Raw genomic sequence first — 16,976 nt, forward strand, 5'->3', positions numbered from 1 at the left:
TTGTTTTAATACTGAGTTAATTTTTATATCTCTGACTCTCTATGGGTATTTAATGAGAAGCACTGGATGATCTCATTTATTTTTTGCTGGCAAAATTTTTTGTGCCTGCTTTCAGGAGTTGTTATGTTAATCTTCTGAAAGGGTAACTGCTAATAAGTAGGGGAGAAGTAGTTCATTAGAAATGTTTTATGGGGGCAAGGGTCATTTCAATCAGTCTAGCCTCACTTTAGTTCCCCCACAAAATATATCTTTAGGAACCCATATAAAAACACACAAAGATTGAATCATAACTTTCTCTAACACACCTAAAGGATCTCTAGTTATTATTTTTATTAATGATTTTTTTCACTTTTGATAACAGAGGTTAAAAGGTGTCTATTTTACCAGAAGATTATCAACAGAAATATTTCTAACCTTTCCTTGTGATCAACAAACTTCCAACAGAATTAATGGATCGTATAGTATTTATTACCCATTCTAGAGGAAACTCTTTATAATTCTATTTAGCAGGTGCCCGTTTTTAAATGAAAGTTTTTTCTCATCCAAACAACCAAGACACAGGATATCTAAAGTTCTTTCCGGTGGCTATGGCTCTCAGAGGAAAACTCCAAGATACTCAAACTGATTGCAAAAAATAACGCATCATCACAATCCCCCAACTTGTAATAACTGTAAGTTCACTGAGCAGGGAAAAAGTAATAGCATCCATCAAGCATAAAATTCAGTTTGGGATTTTATTATGCATTGCACCATTTGGGGATCATTAGACTTCTCGATTCATATGACTATCAATATGAAGTTTGTTTTACCTCTATAAATCCTAGCCAAGGCAAAATCATGAACGGCTTACAGATTCATCTGCCTAAAGTACCATTCTCTCCTCTCACTGACTGCACAGGGCCAAAGTTTTACCTTGATATATTGTATTCTACCCCCACCTTTGCAATCACCAAGATATGCTCTTATGACTCATTAAATTTTCATGAGCCTCCTTACAGATCCCTACCCCCAAGCCACTTCCTGTCATCTTAATTGTCTTATTATCACCATTATTCTCTCCCTCTATGTGTTTCTTGGATCTCCAGGAACCCCTAATCCTTTATTCTGACTCAGCTTGCCTCGACCATGCTCAGCCTTTCCTGGAACCTGAACAAAGAGGACATTTACAGGGTTTATTAAAATTGTTGAGCCTTGTTCACTTAATTATGGACAAATGTACTCTAAATGAATCTGCATGCCATATCTCATTTCTCCATTTTTTTTTTCATCACAGGGGAGAAATACTGGAAAACAACAACAATAAAAAAAATTAAGAAACCTATTCCAGGTACATCTAAGTCCTGTACATCAATTTCTATAGAATAAAACATGTCTTTTCTGCTTCAGTAATGGAACAGACTATTGTTTTTAAATTAAAGACAAATTTTTATGTGATGAAAATTAAGAACATGGTCATGTTTTAAGTAAAATATGGGCATTTAACATGATTTATCAGAGAAATATGTACTGCACACTTGCCCACAGTCTGTTATGTTCTGTTATGATATTTTAAGCAATCTTCTATTTTTGCTATCTTAAAACAACATTTAGGGCTCCTGTATGCCAGATGGAATTCTTCCTTTCTATCCATTTCCCATTGCAGAAGGGAAAAAAAAGTTCTTTGCATCTTACATGGAAATCTTTTATACATTTCTTTTCCTCGTCTCTATCAACTAAAGTATTTGAATCACTCAGAAATCACCAAACTTTGGCTGAATCAGTATGAGGTAAATATCATACAGCAGAGTGTATATTTAGAGTGAACATATAAGCCTGTGTAGTATTCATTAACAGAAAGTATTCATACGACATGAAAATAAAATTTATTTCTATAAAAACAGGACCAAATCACAGTCAACTTTTTAAAGAAAATGATGATGTAGTGGTGTATTTTAGGGTAAAGCTAATGAACTGAAATTGAGCTATATTTGGACATTCTGTCTTCCCAGGGACATAACTCAAGTCCGTGGACTTGAACTCCTCATGTGAAATCCTAGTTTATGCTGGTGACTGCTACTTATAAAACCAACAGAAAGGACAGTGAGAAAAGGTAGAGTGTGACCCATTCTTCTTCTAATCCATTCACATGCTGCAGCAGCGCAATCTCAAAAATTCAGATGTAATAACCTTTCTCTCTCTTGCTTTAATTCTTCAGCAGAGCTCAAAGGTATTTTGCGAGTAACATACAGTGTTGGGCTTAGCCTGTAAGGTCATGCCTATCCTGGCCCCCAGGCCTCTCACCCTGGTACCATGCTCTGGCCACTTGGAGCTGGCTGGAGCATCCTCTCTGTGCATGAGCCCTTCACGTCATCATGCACGTTCTTTCCTCTGCCTGAAACTCTTGTCCTTCCTAATTTCTCCTAGTAATGCTTCCAGGCCTACAGAGCTTCTCCTTCTCAGGAACGTGTGCGCATCTCCCTGGACCAGTTGAGCTCCTGGTGACAGGCTTCCACAGCACTTTGCATAACACCTCACAGGTAACTATGAATTCAGTCTCTGAATTTCCTGCAATGTCAGCTCTCTGAAGGCAGTAATGCATCAGGGTGTTCCATGAGAATGGAAGCACATTATAAGCTGCTCCCTATGTTTCCCTTTTCCCTGAGATCTCTTCACGTTTTTATTTCTCCAAGCCTCAGGGGTACACAGTTGTCATGAAGTACTGTCCATCTGTCTCTGAAGGACCATCCGTCTGTGTGTGCATCTTTCCTCTACTTTTCTGTCGTAAAGCATCCATTATAAACTCAAATGGAACTAAACTACCCAAGATTTCTAGTGTTATTTAACCAGACAACAATCTAGAAGGTAATAATACTGTTGTATTATTAATAGTAATGCAGATCAGACCTTGATGGAAGTAAAAAAGGAAAGAACATAAAGGTTGCCCAGGTTCTGGAGTGAGATATACCACCAAGAAGGCCATAAACCAAAGAAAAATAACCTATTTCTTGATATTTCACCTTAATGGTTTCTCAGTCTGGAGATGAGATGGCTATTTTAATTTTATAAGAATAAGAACCTAATAAACCTAGGAACAGCATATGCCCCATGGGGAATATAAGATCTTCGAGAATGTGATTTTGATAAATCTAGCTGAGCCACCATCACTTTTCTTAATTGGGCCTTTTAAAATAAACTTAAGTATTTTCAGAAAAATAAACAAATACTGTAATGACAAATTCCTCTCCTTGAAAATGCTGAAATTCATTTTTTAAAAATAAATGTCGAGACTTGCAGTGGGCTTCTTGTGAGAACTTAAAAACAGAGCTAATGAGCAGATGGCTCCACCAGACAGCATGAGCACATCACTTTCCCTGGCAGTTTGGTTGCCATTTTTCTGGTAAATAAATAAATAAATAAATAGTCCCAACAAACCAGACTTTAAGAGCATGTGAAGTGAACCAAACTTGTAAAGCATGCTATCCAATGAAGAAGAGCATGGATTGCTGCATTTGTGAAATATGTTTATCACAGGTAATTCCTTCTTCTCTCTCAATGTCTTGGAAAGTATTTAAACACTTGATTAAATACTGTCTTGGATGATTACTTGTTTTCCATGTGTGAATTTCCCCCCACCTCAACTGTAAACTTCTTAGAGGCACGAACTATCTTCTGCCATTTTTGTGTTATTCTGTGGTCATATTAATCCTGATTGAAAATGAACTAAAACTGTTCATTCAAGAAGTCTCTTTCCTATGAAAAGATACTTTAGTACCAAACCAACAAGAAGAGAAGATTATATTATTAAGAAAAATAACACCATTTCTATATAGTGATTTCTCAGTTTTATAGGTGGGCAGCTTAATATATAATGAATGGCCTATCACATCTGAATTCTGGCTTTGTTATTAAGCAATAATGTTATAAAGTTCTGTGTGTATTTAAGTAGTTTCTTGGTTAATCCAAATTACTGACAAATTTTAAATAATGCCATGGTTGCTCTTAACTTTACTTGACTAGATATATAATGCAAGTTTGAATACGGAATGGTCAAACCACCTTTGCTTTTAGTATTTCATATAGAGTAAAAATACAGTTTTCATCTTATACTTAGCCTTATTTTTCAAAGTAAGTGACCAAACAAAAATTGGAAAAAGGCAGAGATTAACTTTTAATAGTTAAAATCAGAGGGCCAGCAGCCAGGATACCCCAAACCACTTCTCCCCTAGTCATCTGTGAACAAGGGACCCTTTGACGTAGGCAGAATTCCAGGATGAGGCTGCAGGAAACAGGGAAAAGGAAGCCCCGGTGGAGGCTGAGTGATAGGGACCCTACCCTGGCAGCGGACTATGCCAAGATTCGGTTTCAGAATGTGCAAAATCCCCTTCCCACCCATATTTCAGAAGTGAATGAGAAAAGGGGAAGGAAGTAGGGTGGGTCCTCAGACTTAACAAAGGAACTGAAGAAAACGGGTGGGGAGAGTGCAGGCTAATGGACCGAGTCCCTAGGGAAAGGACTGCTTAGCCCAGCTCTCACATACATTTCACAGATGCACATTCCTGCAGTTTGGAAATTAGGAACTCGGTTTAGCGGCTACTACTGGCATTTCTACTCTACAATACACTACAAATATGTTAGGGGAAAAACAGTTTTGGCTTTCTGGTCAAAAGTGCAGTTGTATTTCAGAAGAAAAAAGGATCCACCTCTAGGTATATGTATTTATTTATTTTTAAAAGATTTTACTTATTTATTCATGAAAGATACAGAGAGAGACAGAGAGACAGAGACACAGGCAGAGGGAGAAGCAGGCTCCATACAGGGAGCCTGACGTGGGACTCGATCCCGGGTCTCCAGGATCATGCCCTGGGCCAAAGGCAGGCACTAAATTGCCGAGCCACCCAGGGATTCCCTAGATATATATTTAAAACAGTTATTTCACAGATATGAAAATATGAACAGTTTACATGCCTTTCACATCTAAATAAGGACTCAAACTAAGCAAACACGTTAGTGTTCTTTTCTTTTGTCCTTCCCGTAACTGCCACTACCATCACTTCAATACATTATTGTCTATGTCTTTCTTCTAGGGTGGTCTTGGCCATTCCTCTTTCTCAGGATTGTCGTGATGCTCATTATTCCAGTTTCCTGTCCTCTGATCCACCCTCCTTCCAGTAATGATGATAGAGAGATGCACCTAAGAAGCCATCAGACTTGAATCCACTCTTAGCCCAGCTCTGCTTAGTCACTTAGCCTCAGCTTTCTAATGTGTCAAATGGAATAGTAAATATTTACCTCATAAGAGCCCCCCCCATTCTTCTTTTCTAGGAAAACTAGTAAAACCAAGTTGTCAATGACTTCTCATTATTCTCAATTTCTTTTAGAATGACATAAAACCTTACAGCCCTCCAAATCCCCCATGGTCTGGTCCTAATCTTATCTTTCACAAAAACTTCACCCCTCATCCCCACTTGTGGTATTCTGGTGACAAAGAATGGCTTCCGATGTCCAAAAATACCTTGTACTTTGCCATCTCTGTGCATTTTCTAATGTTCTCCCTGCTAGCAATGCTTTTCTTCAATTTGAATTATTTAGTCGAACCCAAACTTACTTCAAGTTCCACATCAAACTTTACCTTCACCATGAGAGAATCCTGTTTCCCTAGGTGGAAATTCTTCTTCTAACTTCTATGTATCTCTCTGGGGATTACCAACACTGTCTCCTTGTATCTCAGTTATCTGTGTCAATGTCTTCTTTCCACGTGACCATACTTCTTCAGGGTAGCAGCCACCCCAGTTATTCTGGGTTAATCCTCTATGGCACTGGCTTTAACTAAAAAGGTATACTAAATGAATAAATGGCCAAGAGTATTCTAAAATGATAGCTTAGTAATACCAATTCAGACTATATGAGTCAAGGGAGCATCCATCCCTAAAATCACAGTTAATTCTGAAGAGACACACATCATTGCAGCAAATGCCAAAGCTTTGGCTAAGTACTCCAGTTCATTTTGGGGCTACCAGAGATTCTGTCCACCCAAGGTATTTTCAAAAGGTCTGGTCTGAGAAGATCGTTTATATAGTTCTCCTGCTGTTAGCCAGAACCCCCGCCTAACAATTTTCCAATGAGAAAAACACTGTGTGCTTTAGCATGTATCTCAGACACCTGAAACATACAGCAGGAAAACAAAAGCAAGGTAAATGTCTTGTAGCTTTTTGGCAAAGATGACCAATCATTCTATTACTAAACATAACATATGCCTACCACTTAATATAAAATAACACACATTCCCACCTTCCCAACGACAGTTGTCGAATTTTGCCAATTTTACCATCTAAATGATCTATATCTACAGCCTTCTCATTTCCCATTTACCACTCTGGTTCAGCCTTTGATCTTTCACCTGACTCACGACAATAGTTTTCTAAGGGTTCTCTCCAACACTTTCCTCTTTTCCACTCATTTTTTCCCCTAAGCCAATGCCAAAGAGATCTTACAAAGACTATGTCTGATTGTGCCACTTCCCTTCTTTGTTGGCTTTCCTTTGCCAGAAAGGCAAGTCTAAACTCCTTATAGTGACTTACCAGGTCTTATACAGCTGAATTGTAACCTCCCTTACAACCCACTCCTCTTTATTCCCCATGAATCACCCAGTGCTCAAGTCATGTGTCTTCTTGTTTGTCCCTCTGCCTTCCAGGCTCTTCCCTGTCCCTTTCTGCTGTGGCCATGTGTCAACCTTCCAGGTCAAGCTTGAAAGTCCCCATCTGGTAACACATGCCCCTTCTTCTAGTAATATAATTAGATTAAGACTAGGAAATATGCCTACAAGAGAAGTCGTTTCTTCAGACTCAATGACCAAATTTTAATCCACTATCACAATGTTTAGACAAAAATAACCCATTTCCATCCCCTTCTTAAAGTTCTCACATAATAATTTTTGACACTTAGTAACGAGTGTTGGCTAATTTTGCCTACAGCTTGTTAATATAAAATAAGAAAACCAAGGGCTTCCTGAGAAACCTGTGGTAATTATACATTTGAATGTTTTTCTTTCAGAAATGCCTTGGCAAAAGCACAGAATGAAGTGCTTCTCTAATTGCTGCATTTATAATCATGGCATTGGTCAGTTTGAGAAAATATTAGAAATGCCTACTCACAATGCTCCTAAGCTCCTTCTATTTGTAACAAGGTGTACCAGCAACAAAAGCTTTTTTCTTTTTCTATTCAGTAATACTTTAAAGTAACTTTCTCATTTTGGCACATATGTATTTAAAGGGATGTGATATTCTAGAACTGGAGAAGCAATGTAGTTTAGTAAACAAATAAACAAACAACTCTTGGATTCTAACTCAAATTTTACTATTGTCTCCTTAAATAACTTTGGCCCAGGAATGGCAGATGAGATAGATGAAGCATCTTAAAATTGTAAAAGAAAGGAAATCTGTATGTAACTCCAGGGTTTGGTCATTATTGTTACTGTTATTACAAGAAGAAACTGCAGGCCTGGGTTTACATTAGGTAAACTGTAGCTTCCTCTCTACATCCTGCGTGTTATAACTGAGTTCTCATGAGCCAGAGCAGACAACTGCCATTGAAAAGAGAGCAAGGGAAGGAAAAATGCCAACACTGTACCCACCTCATGAACATGGTGAACTCCGTATATAAGCAAAGGTGGAGCTACATCAAATGCCCAAGACATAAATGGGTCAGATAATCTACCAGACGGTTTGTGTTCCTCACATGTTATTGCAAAAAGTGTAAGCATCTAGCATCAAACAACCCATAGAGTGGGGCACTGTATCAGTATCAGCCTGGAGAGCTCATTAGTTGAACTGCTGTCATCCTGCAGGAGGGACATGGCAGGATGGCTGAGATTATATTCATTACTAAGGAAGAAAGATCTTGAATATTCACCTCTCCTTACTCTAAGCTTTCAAAGAAAAACTATGCAGCAAAGGCCATAATTCCAACATTTATTTATATATCATCTTTCTTCTCAGGAGCATAAGCACTATCAGAGCTGATAATGCATTTATATTATGATATTCATGCAAGAAGTAACAAACCTTGTTCTATTTTACAATCTTAAAATGAAGGGTTAAACCTTCCTTTTAGATAAACACAGAGAATAGGTAGCAATAGTAGACAACCATCAGCAAAGTTGTTAATCCTCTACTATTAAATTTCTGTCTCATGTTAGAAGTCTTTAGAGTTACCAGCACCGAGTTCTGATTTCTAGCATATACTTGGAGGGCATGATAGTCTCATTAGCTCTAACTATAATATTCTGGATTGAACTAAATACAAGGCAAAGGCAACACTGGTATCTTTTTAAATGAGCCTCAAGTTGTTTGTGGCATAAGGCTAATGATTTCTAGTCTTGGTGAAGCTACCCTATTATCTGTTTGGCTCTAAAAGATCTTGCCCTACCCTTAGGCTGTCACCGGTTCACTGAATTGAATATGCAATTCATTGCAAAATATATCATTCATTTTAAGGACCACAAGGGAAGAAAAATACCCATGGTTAAATTATGATGTGTTTTCATATCAAATCATATCATCAATCATTAAGCCTTACCTTGATTTCAGAGATACTAAAATGTGGGGGGAAATGTGAATTTTGAAATCAGTAAAATATGGTATATGAAAACTGTTGTTGTTCTTCTTAAAATGAATCAAAAGGAGCACCGTTTTGAGAAACTTAAGTCACATACTAGGAAACTCAAATATTCTAAGGACATGACAGAGATTAAGAGTCAGTCTTTGATACAGTCAACCTTTGGGGTGCTTTTAACACTTTAAACAAGTCCCTGGACTTTTCAATAGTACCTAGTGAAGTGAGGGCCCGTAAGATGTCCGCTCTCGCTTAAAGTCAATGATCACCCCTGAAATAGCTCAGTTACAGGGCTTTGAAACTGCTTGATAATTCTCCCTCTTGGGACACCAACTGTTATCATCTGATGTTGCACTGTTAGAGACGTGTTATGTTAAACTAATCAGCCCACCACCCTTGAGAACATCTCCCCTCCCTTTTTGCTCAGTAAAACCCTGGCAATTTGTATTGAGCCTTAGAGCAGAGAAAGCATGAAGCAATTTTTTTCCCTTTGGAAAGGGTTGGACATAGAATCCCAAGGAAAAATTAAACTCAGAGGAAGACATGTTTATAAGCACTGAAGAATTTTCCCCTTTGAGCAACCCTGGATAGCTGAGTACGGAGAGTGCAGTCTTACAAACAACAACAAAGTCAATGGACAACAATGTGTAGCAGAAGAAAGTGGTGCCATTGTCGTCCCAGCGTGAGGGCAGCATTCTCAGTTCCAAGGCTCAATGTGAATAACTGCTTTCAGGAGAACCGAGCAGAGCAGCCCTTTCCTCCAGTTTAACTACATGCAGACAATATAACTTTTGTTGGAACACAAACATTCATAAGATACTGGGAAAACTCCCTTCTGACTCTCCCACTTGGTGAAAGCATCTATTATCTGTTATTCTGCTCTTACCTATTTCTACTGAGTCAGGATACATTCATTCGGTAACTAGAGCCACGCCATACTCAACATAAAAGTACATCAGAATGTTCTTTCAAAATTCCTATTCCACAAACTATCTGATAGGGTGAAATTCCCAAAGTTGAGCTTGAAAGCCATCAAATCAAAATCACAGAGATGCATTCATAGTTGCTTACATGTATTCTTCTATTTCTACAGGATTTGAGAAGAATTCTCGTATAAATCCAGTGCTATAAATGGCTGACTTAGAGTTATGAGCAGCTGTCATTTTTACTAAGGAGGATACTTTTGGGGGGAAAAACACAAAACAAGAATTTAAAATATTTTTCCTTCAACCACACAACCAGGCAAGAACATTTCCCACCCCTTCAAACCTGCATCCCCAAGAGAAAAAGGGCTTACGTGTTCAGATTTCTCCTGTTCTTTTTTGTCTGCCTGTAGAAACTGACAGTTTTCTCTTGCCAGCTTCTGGACCAGTTCGATTCGTCCAATGTCATCTCTCTCCTGAAGTTTGCACATCACTCCCGCCTTCAAAGTTGGAGAAAAAGCGAAGATATACTTAAATCCACAGTCCCAGGACATGACACCACTGAAAAATTCCCCTTACGATAAGCTCATCTTCTCTGTTGCCTGGATTAAAGCATTTTGGTAAAATATTTTGCCTTTCCAAAACTCAAGTTGTATTATTTTAACCTAGGAATGCCACGCCAAAGGTCTTAAAGTTGAGATCATGTATCAGTCTACTTTAAGAGAGCGAAGGGCAGAGCAAACTAAATCATCTGCTACTGAAGTGTGCTCCTGATATGCCACTATTTGTTCCTGACAGCCTGTTTCCTGTTACATAAGCAAAGCCTCACAAGAGGTTAAAAACTCATGGGAAAGTTAGCCAGGAACCACTTTGACAAAAAGGGTGAAATGATAGAGAGTACTAAAAATAACAGTACATAGTTCCTAATTCTTTTACTCCACCAGATTATTCCATGTACAAATACACAGTTAACAACAAGATCACAAGACCTTTTTTTTTTTTTTTTTTTACAACTGGAAAGTTACTACAGAGCATTTTAGCAAAATGTCTCCAATGTTGCATGAAATACTGTAAAAAAGTTTATTAAAAATAAACTGGAAAAAAGAAAGCTTAAAATGTCATCAGGGATTTGAAATGATCCATAAAGCATCGCATTTTTTATTATGCCAAAGTACCTAAGCAACAATAATATGAAGCAACAGAATCTAGGACTTTGATTAGAAAAGAAGCTGTTCATTATAACACAAATTATGAACTGTTTCTGCTCAAATTCTTTTAAAAATGGTTCATACTGACATATCAGGACATGATCTAATGAGATTCCTTGACAGTAGCAGTCAAATCATGGAATCTTTGTTTTATGCCATGCAACTTACAGGATTTGAATGGACTTAGCAAAAGGAGGGACCAGCAAATGATGCTCAGCTTCATGGTCTTAATGGTGTGTGCCAAAGATACCCATTTTGTTGAGTGGGCATCAACGAAATGGGATCATCTGTGCAAAACCAGGACTATCACTTATTCCCACGGGCAAGAATAGCTTCTTATCTAGCAGCTTTTGCAACAATTAGGAAAAAAACAAAAAATTCTTCAAGTGGCCCAAATCATAGATTCCCACGAGATAGCAAGTGGAATTCCTCCACCAAAGTCAGATATTTGTTTTTAAAACATCCCTCGCAAGTGATCCTCCAGTTCATCTCCAGGGTTTCTTGCACAGGGATCTCAGTTTATCTTAAGACAGCCTGTGCACTGTTGGAGAGCCACAGTTATTAGGAAGTCCTTTACCATACTAAATAAAAATCTGAAATCTTTCAACTTCAACCCAATGAGTACTAGTCTTGCCTTTTATTTTAAAAACTTACTTACTTACTTACTTATTTATTTATTTATTTATTTATTTATTTACTTACTTACTTACTTACTTACTTACTTAAGAAAGAAAGAAAGAAAGGGAGAGGGAGAGAGAATCCACAAGCAGATGCCCTGTTGAGCACAGAGCCTGATGCAGGGCTTGATACCAAGACTCTGAGATTACAACCTGAGCCAAAATCAATAGTTGGATGCTTAACCGACTGAGCCACCCAGGTACCTTTTTAAAGTGCCTTAGTTTTGCCTTTTAAAGCAACTGAAACTTTGTTTATTTCTTCCCAATATGACATTCTTTCAAACATTTAAACACCAATATTTATTATATTCTCCTTTTAATATTGCCCATATATGCCCTCTCAGCTCCCTATTTTATTCATTCATTCATTTACTCACTTATTCAACAGATGTTATCTGAGCAACAAACATAAGCTAGGAGCTATAGGTTCTAGGGATAGAGTACTGAACAACAACAAGAACAACTGACATGTCATAAAACTTATATTCACTAGGGAATGTGGATTATATAACATAGGTATATCAGGTGATAATATATGATAGGAAGGAAAATAAAGCAGGGCAAGGGGGAGAAATGTTTGGAGGTGTTATCAAGACAGGCATGTCAGGGAAGGACTCTTCAGGAAAATGAGATTTGAATGAAGATTTAAAGGAAGTGATGAAGAGTGTGTCAGGCAGAGAAACAGAAGTGCAAGGGCACTGAGGCTTGGGTGTGACTGGCATATCCAAGGAAGAATAAAGAGACCTTCATGGCTTAAGCAGAGTTGGTAAGGAGGAGACTAGTAGACTATCAGAGATGTGATGTGGGACCAGATCACGTCATGTCCTCACAGGCTGCATGAGGCGTTTGGATTCTTTTTCTGAACAAGATGGAAATCTTTTAGAAGATTTTAAATGTAGGACTGGTATCATGTGGCTTACATTTTAAGAAGATCATTCTGTCTTCTGGGTTGAGAAAACATTGGGTGGGGAGAAGCACCTGAAACCAGAAGATCCATAAGGAGACTAGTCTTCAGAGAAGAAAAGTCTTGGAACTTGTGGTAGTAGGGGAGATGGGGAGAAGTGGTTAGAATTTGAATACTTTGAAAAAAAAAAGAATCTGAATATTTTCGAATGGTAGAGCAACTGATTTTTGTCTTCAAAGTATTTAGCATGAACAATTGAAAGGGTAGGGCTGTCACTTACTGAGATTAGGAAGGCTAGGGAAGAAGGTCTGGGAAGGAATATGCCTATTAGGTATCTAAATGGTATTCCTGGGTTGGCCATTTGAAGGCTCAGAGGAGAAGTCTAGGTGGTGATAGGAACCTGGGAGACATCAGGGAGGATGGTATTTAAAACCAGAGAAATGAAAGAGGTTACCAATGGAGTGTGTAAAGAAAGAGAAGAAATCCAGTAACTGAGTCCCCTGTTTGGATATTGGAAAGACAACAAGTAGTCAGAAAAGGGGGCTTAGAAGGAGTGACTCTGGGAGGAGAACCTGGTGAGTACTGAAGAAGGTGTTTCAAGGAGGAGGGAGAGAAAAACTATATTAAATGTTGCTGAATTTTCAAGTAAGATGGGTTTGAAATGATGGATGTTGAATTTGACAGAAGTAATTGGTGACTCTGATGATCTTTTTTTTAAATAGCAAAAAAGTGGTAAGGGGAAAACCATATTAGCTTGGGGTTCAACAGAGAATGAGCAACGACTCTTCTGAGGAGTTTTGTTACAAGCAATAAGACACTAGTTAAAGAGTGATGTTGAAAAAAGTTTTGTTTGCTTGTTTATGGTAAGGGATATTCCAGTCGACTTATATTTATTAGAAATCGCCCAGCACAGAGGGAAACCTGATGATGCAGGAAGGAGAGGGGGCATTTTTAGGAGTAATGTCCTTCAAGTGCAAAGAGAGCATAAAGATCTACTCTCAGAAAAAGGACTGAATATTTCACTCACTGTAACAGGAAGGTAGGTGAAATACAGGGGTATATACATAGGTAGGTAGGCTGGCACATCTGGTGGTGGGAAAATGTGGAAATTCTTTTTTTAAAAAGATTTATCTGAAAAAATAAAAATAAAAAAATAAAAAGATTTATCTGGGCAGCCCTGATGGCCCAGTGGTTTAGCGCTGCCTTCAGCCTGGGGTGTGATTCTGGGGACCCGGGATCAAGTCCCACGTCAGGCTCCCTGCATGGAGCCTGCTTCTCTCTCTGCCTGTATCTCTGCCTCTCTCTCTCTGTGTGTCTGTCATGAATAAATAAATAAAATCTTTTTTAAAAAATTTATCTGACAGAAAGTGCACACACACATATGTGCAAGGTGGGGGAGGGGCAGAGGGAGAGAATCTCAAGCAGACTCCCGGCATAACAGGGAGCCAGACACAGGGCTCTATCCCAGGACCCTGAGGTCATGACCTGAGCTGAAATCAAGAGTTGGATGCTTAACTGACTGAGCCACCCAGGTGCTCCTGGAAATTCTTTTCTGAATGCTTTCTATTTTCTAACAAAATACATCAAGTTATTAGCTGAGAGTAGGAAATGTGAGAAGATGCTGTGGAGATATAAGAAAAGAAGGCATATGGTGGTCATTTCAGTTGTAAGGGGTAGCCAATTTTTTTTAAAGGCCAGAGTGTCAATATTCCAGGCTTAGTGGGTAACGTGGTCTCTCGTCCAACTACCCAACTCTGCAGTTTTAGTGCAAAAGGAGAAGATTCAATAGGTAAGTGAAAGAGCACAGCTGTGATCTAATAACACTTTACTTACAAAAACAGGGAGTAGGCTACGGTTTGCCCCCTCCTGACTCAGGAGGAAAGAGGACAAGGGAAGTAGAATAAGATTGTCAAGCATTACTAAGGGTCCACTTGATTTTATTTTTAGATTCTTTCACCATACTAGCCATCCTCCTTGGAGCATATTTCTGTTTGTCAGGATTTTAATGGAGCCCATAACCTTATATAACACTAATTACATGCACTGATCTTGAAGAGGCACTTATAATCAATATAAAGAGGGTACAAGAAGATCAGTGGTGTTAAATGTCCTCCTTTAAACTAAGAAGACAAGGAAACTTTGTGGGGGAATTCCTATATACAAATGATTAACATCCTTTAAAATCTTTGACACTTAACAAATTCCTGTTATCTAAAAAATTCAATGAAGTCGGCCAGCTAGAATTTCTTCTCTCTCCATCCATGTCATCCTGACAGTGTGTAACATGTTGTCCTGCTAGCAGAGAGAGGAGGCTCATGACCCTGCAACCTTAGGACCTGCCCTGGCGTTGTTTATTCCGCAGTCTGATGGATTAGTCCTAAACTCTCTCTGCTCCCCCGTGCACCCTGTATAATAGAGGGTGTGTGTGGGATTGGGGCCAAGGACAGAGGACACACAAAAGAAAGTGTCTTGGAAATAAACAGGCACATGAGACTGAGCCTGTTACTTCGCACCAGCAGAGGTTCCAGAGTTAACTGGGCTAAGCTCGCATGTGTTCCCATTTGGAGATGGTCTTTCCTTTGTATATATGGAAGACAGATCCATATACCTTCCTTTATATATATTCTTTTAAAATTTTATTTATTTATTTTTGAGAAACAAAGAGAGTGTGTGTGCATGACTGGGGAGAGGGGCTGAAGGAGAGAAAGAGAGAGAATCTCAAGCAGACTCCACACTTGACACAGGGCTCAATCTCACCACCTGAGATCACGATCCGTGCTGAAACCAAGAATCTGATGCTCAACCCCACTGAGCCACTCAGGCACCCCATCACATTCATTCTTCTAAAACAACTGGTAATATCATCAGCAATAAAAGAATGGGACTGAGTAGTGAAAACTTAAGATGTCTTAACTATTTTTTTGGTTTCTGTGGGAATATGAGTTTTTAAGCAATTCTAAACATTCATTATTATCATATGCTTAGGATTCTAAATATAGACTCTTCTTTAATAAGGAAATACATTTTTATTAGAAACATACTTGAATGCACAAATTATGTATTTTATTTATTTATTTTAAAGATTTTATTTATTTATTCATGAGACAGAGAGAGAGAGAGAGAGAGAGAGAGAGAGAGAGAGGCAGAGACACAGGCAGAGGGAGAAGCAGGCTCCATGCAGGGAGCCTGATGTGGGACTTGATCTTGGGTCTCCAGGATCACACCCTGGGCTGAAAGCGGTGCTAAACCACTAAGCCACCAGGGTCTGCCCCAAATTATGTATTTTAAACACAAAATGCTATTATTCTTAAAAATGGGTTTCAGAGTAACTTAATTATTCCGTATTTATAATTTAAACATCTTCTAATTACAAAAGGAATATTACTGTCCTGATTTTCTGGTTTCTGCATAATTTCTAGATGCATTTTTGTAAGATAATCAATTCTACAGCACTCCTTACATAACAACTATCAAAAAAGGCTTTCAAGGAGGGTAATGAATGCTTCTTCATTCCCTGGAGAAGTTGAAGCCCAGAAAGATACCTTTACATCCTAGATAGTTTATAAGACAGTCCTCTATGGAAGCATCACACTAAGCCAGATGTTCTCTGGGGTTCCCTTTCACAGCTCTGTAATTTAGTGATTTAATTCAAGAAACCCATGAATTTATTAATATATTTTGAGAGATCTGTTAGGGCAGGAGAAGCAAGTAACAGCCCTTGATCTAGACTTTTGCATTCTTGAACTACTTAGTCTACATGAAATTAATTATAAACAGTTTACCTAACACTGCTAAGCCAGAAGAAAAAAATAAAAGATTAATCTGGAACCATCAGAAGAGTTATTTAAGAGCCTTATTTCAAGGTATGCTTTGAAAAAAAAATCTCTGTAAAGCATAATTAATTATACTTATACTTTATTATAAATATAAGTATTATACTCAAATACTGAAAATACTGATTTTCAGTATTTGGGAGGAGAAATGTTACGAATGTAAATTAAAGTCTGTTTCCTTTCTAAACAGAGTCATAAAAATGTTGGGTCCATCCTTTTAGTGGTAAAATGGTGCTTGACCAGGATTCCCTTAGGAAAGGCAACAAGGATGATATATGATAACTTCCATGACAACAGGTGAAAGAGCACAGTTTATGTATAAAAACACTGTCTGTGTTATCTTCACTTTAAAAATCACTTTCTCTAAAATACTTAGATAAAACATCATGCAAAAGAGAAGGAAAACCAGGATGAAAGAGCCCACTTTTCAAGTAAGCACTTTTTCAGGAACAGAATGCTACTTAATAAAATTCAGGGTATTTGGATAAATCCTTATTCATTACTACCTAATAGAGTCATTTCTTTAACAATTTCACACAGAAATTCATAAAGTAATTTTTTTTGCTACTTTAAACAGAAGGCTCAAATGACTAATGGGTTGGGAAGATACATTACATAACTTAACGGTATGCACCTATTTTCTAAACAACAAATATTAAGAATCTTTTCCAGGAAAATTCAGAAGATAATTCACACTAAATAATAATAGTGTATGATATTAATAATACATAATATGTAATACATTAAAATATAGGATATGTTAATGTAATATATAATGGACTATATCATATGTGAATTATATAATAATATTTATAATAGAATATATTAAATATAATAATAAA

The 16,976-nt window shown here is 37.8% G+C and overlaps 1 protein-coding gene across 1 annotated transcript in view; it reads right to left on the reverse strand.

Annotated features, from left to right (window-relative positions):
• The window catches only part of RAPGEF5 (Rap guanine nucleotide exchange factor 5), a 229,885-nt gene that overhangs the window by 93,571 nt on the left and 119,338 nt on the right, over positions 1-16,976 (reverse strand). Inside the window, exon 9 of the mRNA XM_055314547.1 lies at positions 9,887-10,012. Within this exon, the coding sequence (XP_055170522.1) occupies positions 9,887-10,012 (126 nt within the window). The remainder of the gene's footprint in view (positions 1-9,886; positions 10,013-16,976) is intronic.

Source organism: Nyctereutes procyonoides, unplaced genomic scaffold (genome assembly GCF_905146905.1).
Source record: "Nyctereutes procyonoides isolate TBG_1078 unplaced genomic scaffold, NYPRO_anot_genome, whole genome shotgun sequence".
Lineage (NCBI taxonomy): Eukaryota > Metazoa > Chordata > Mammalia > Carnivora > Canidae > Nyctereutes > Nyctereutes procyonoides.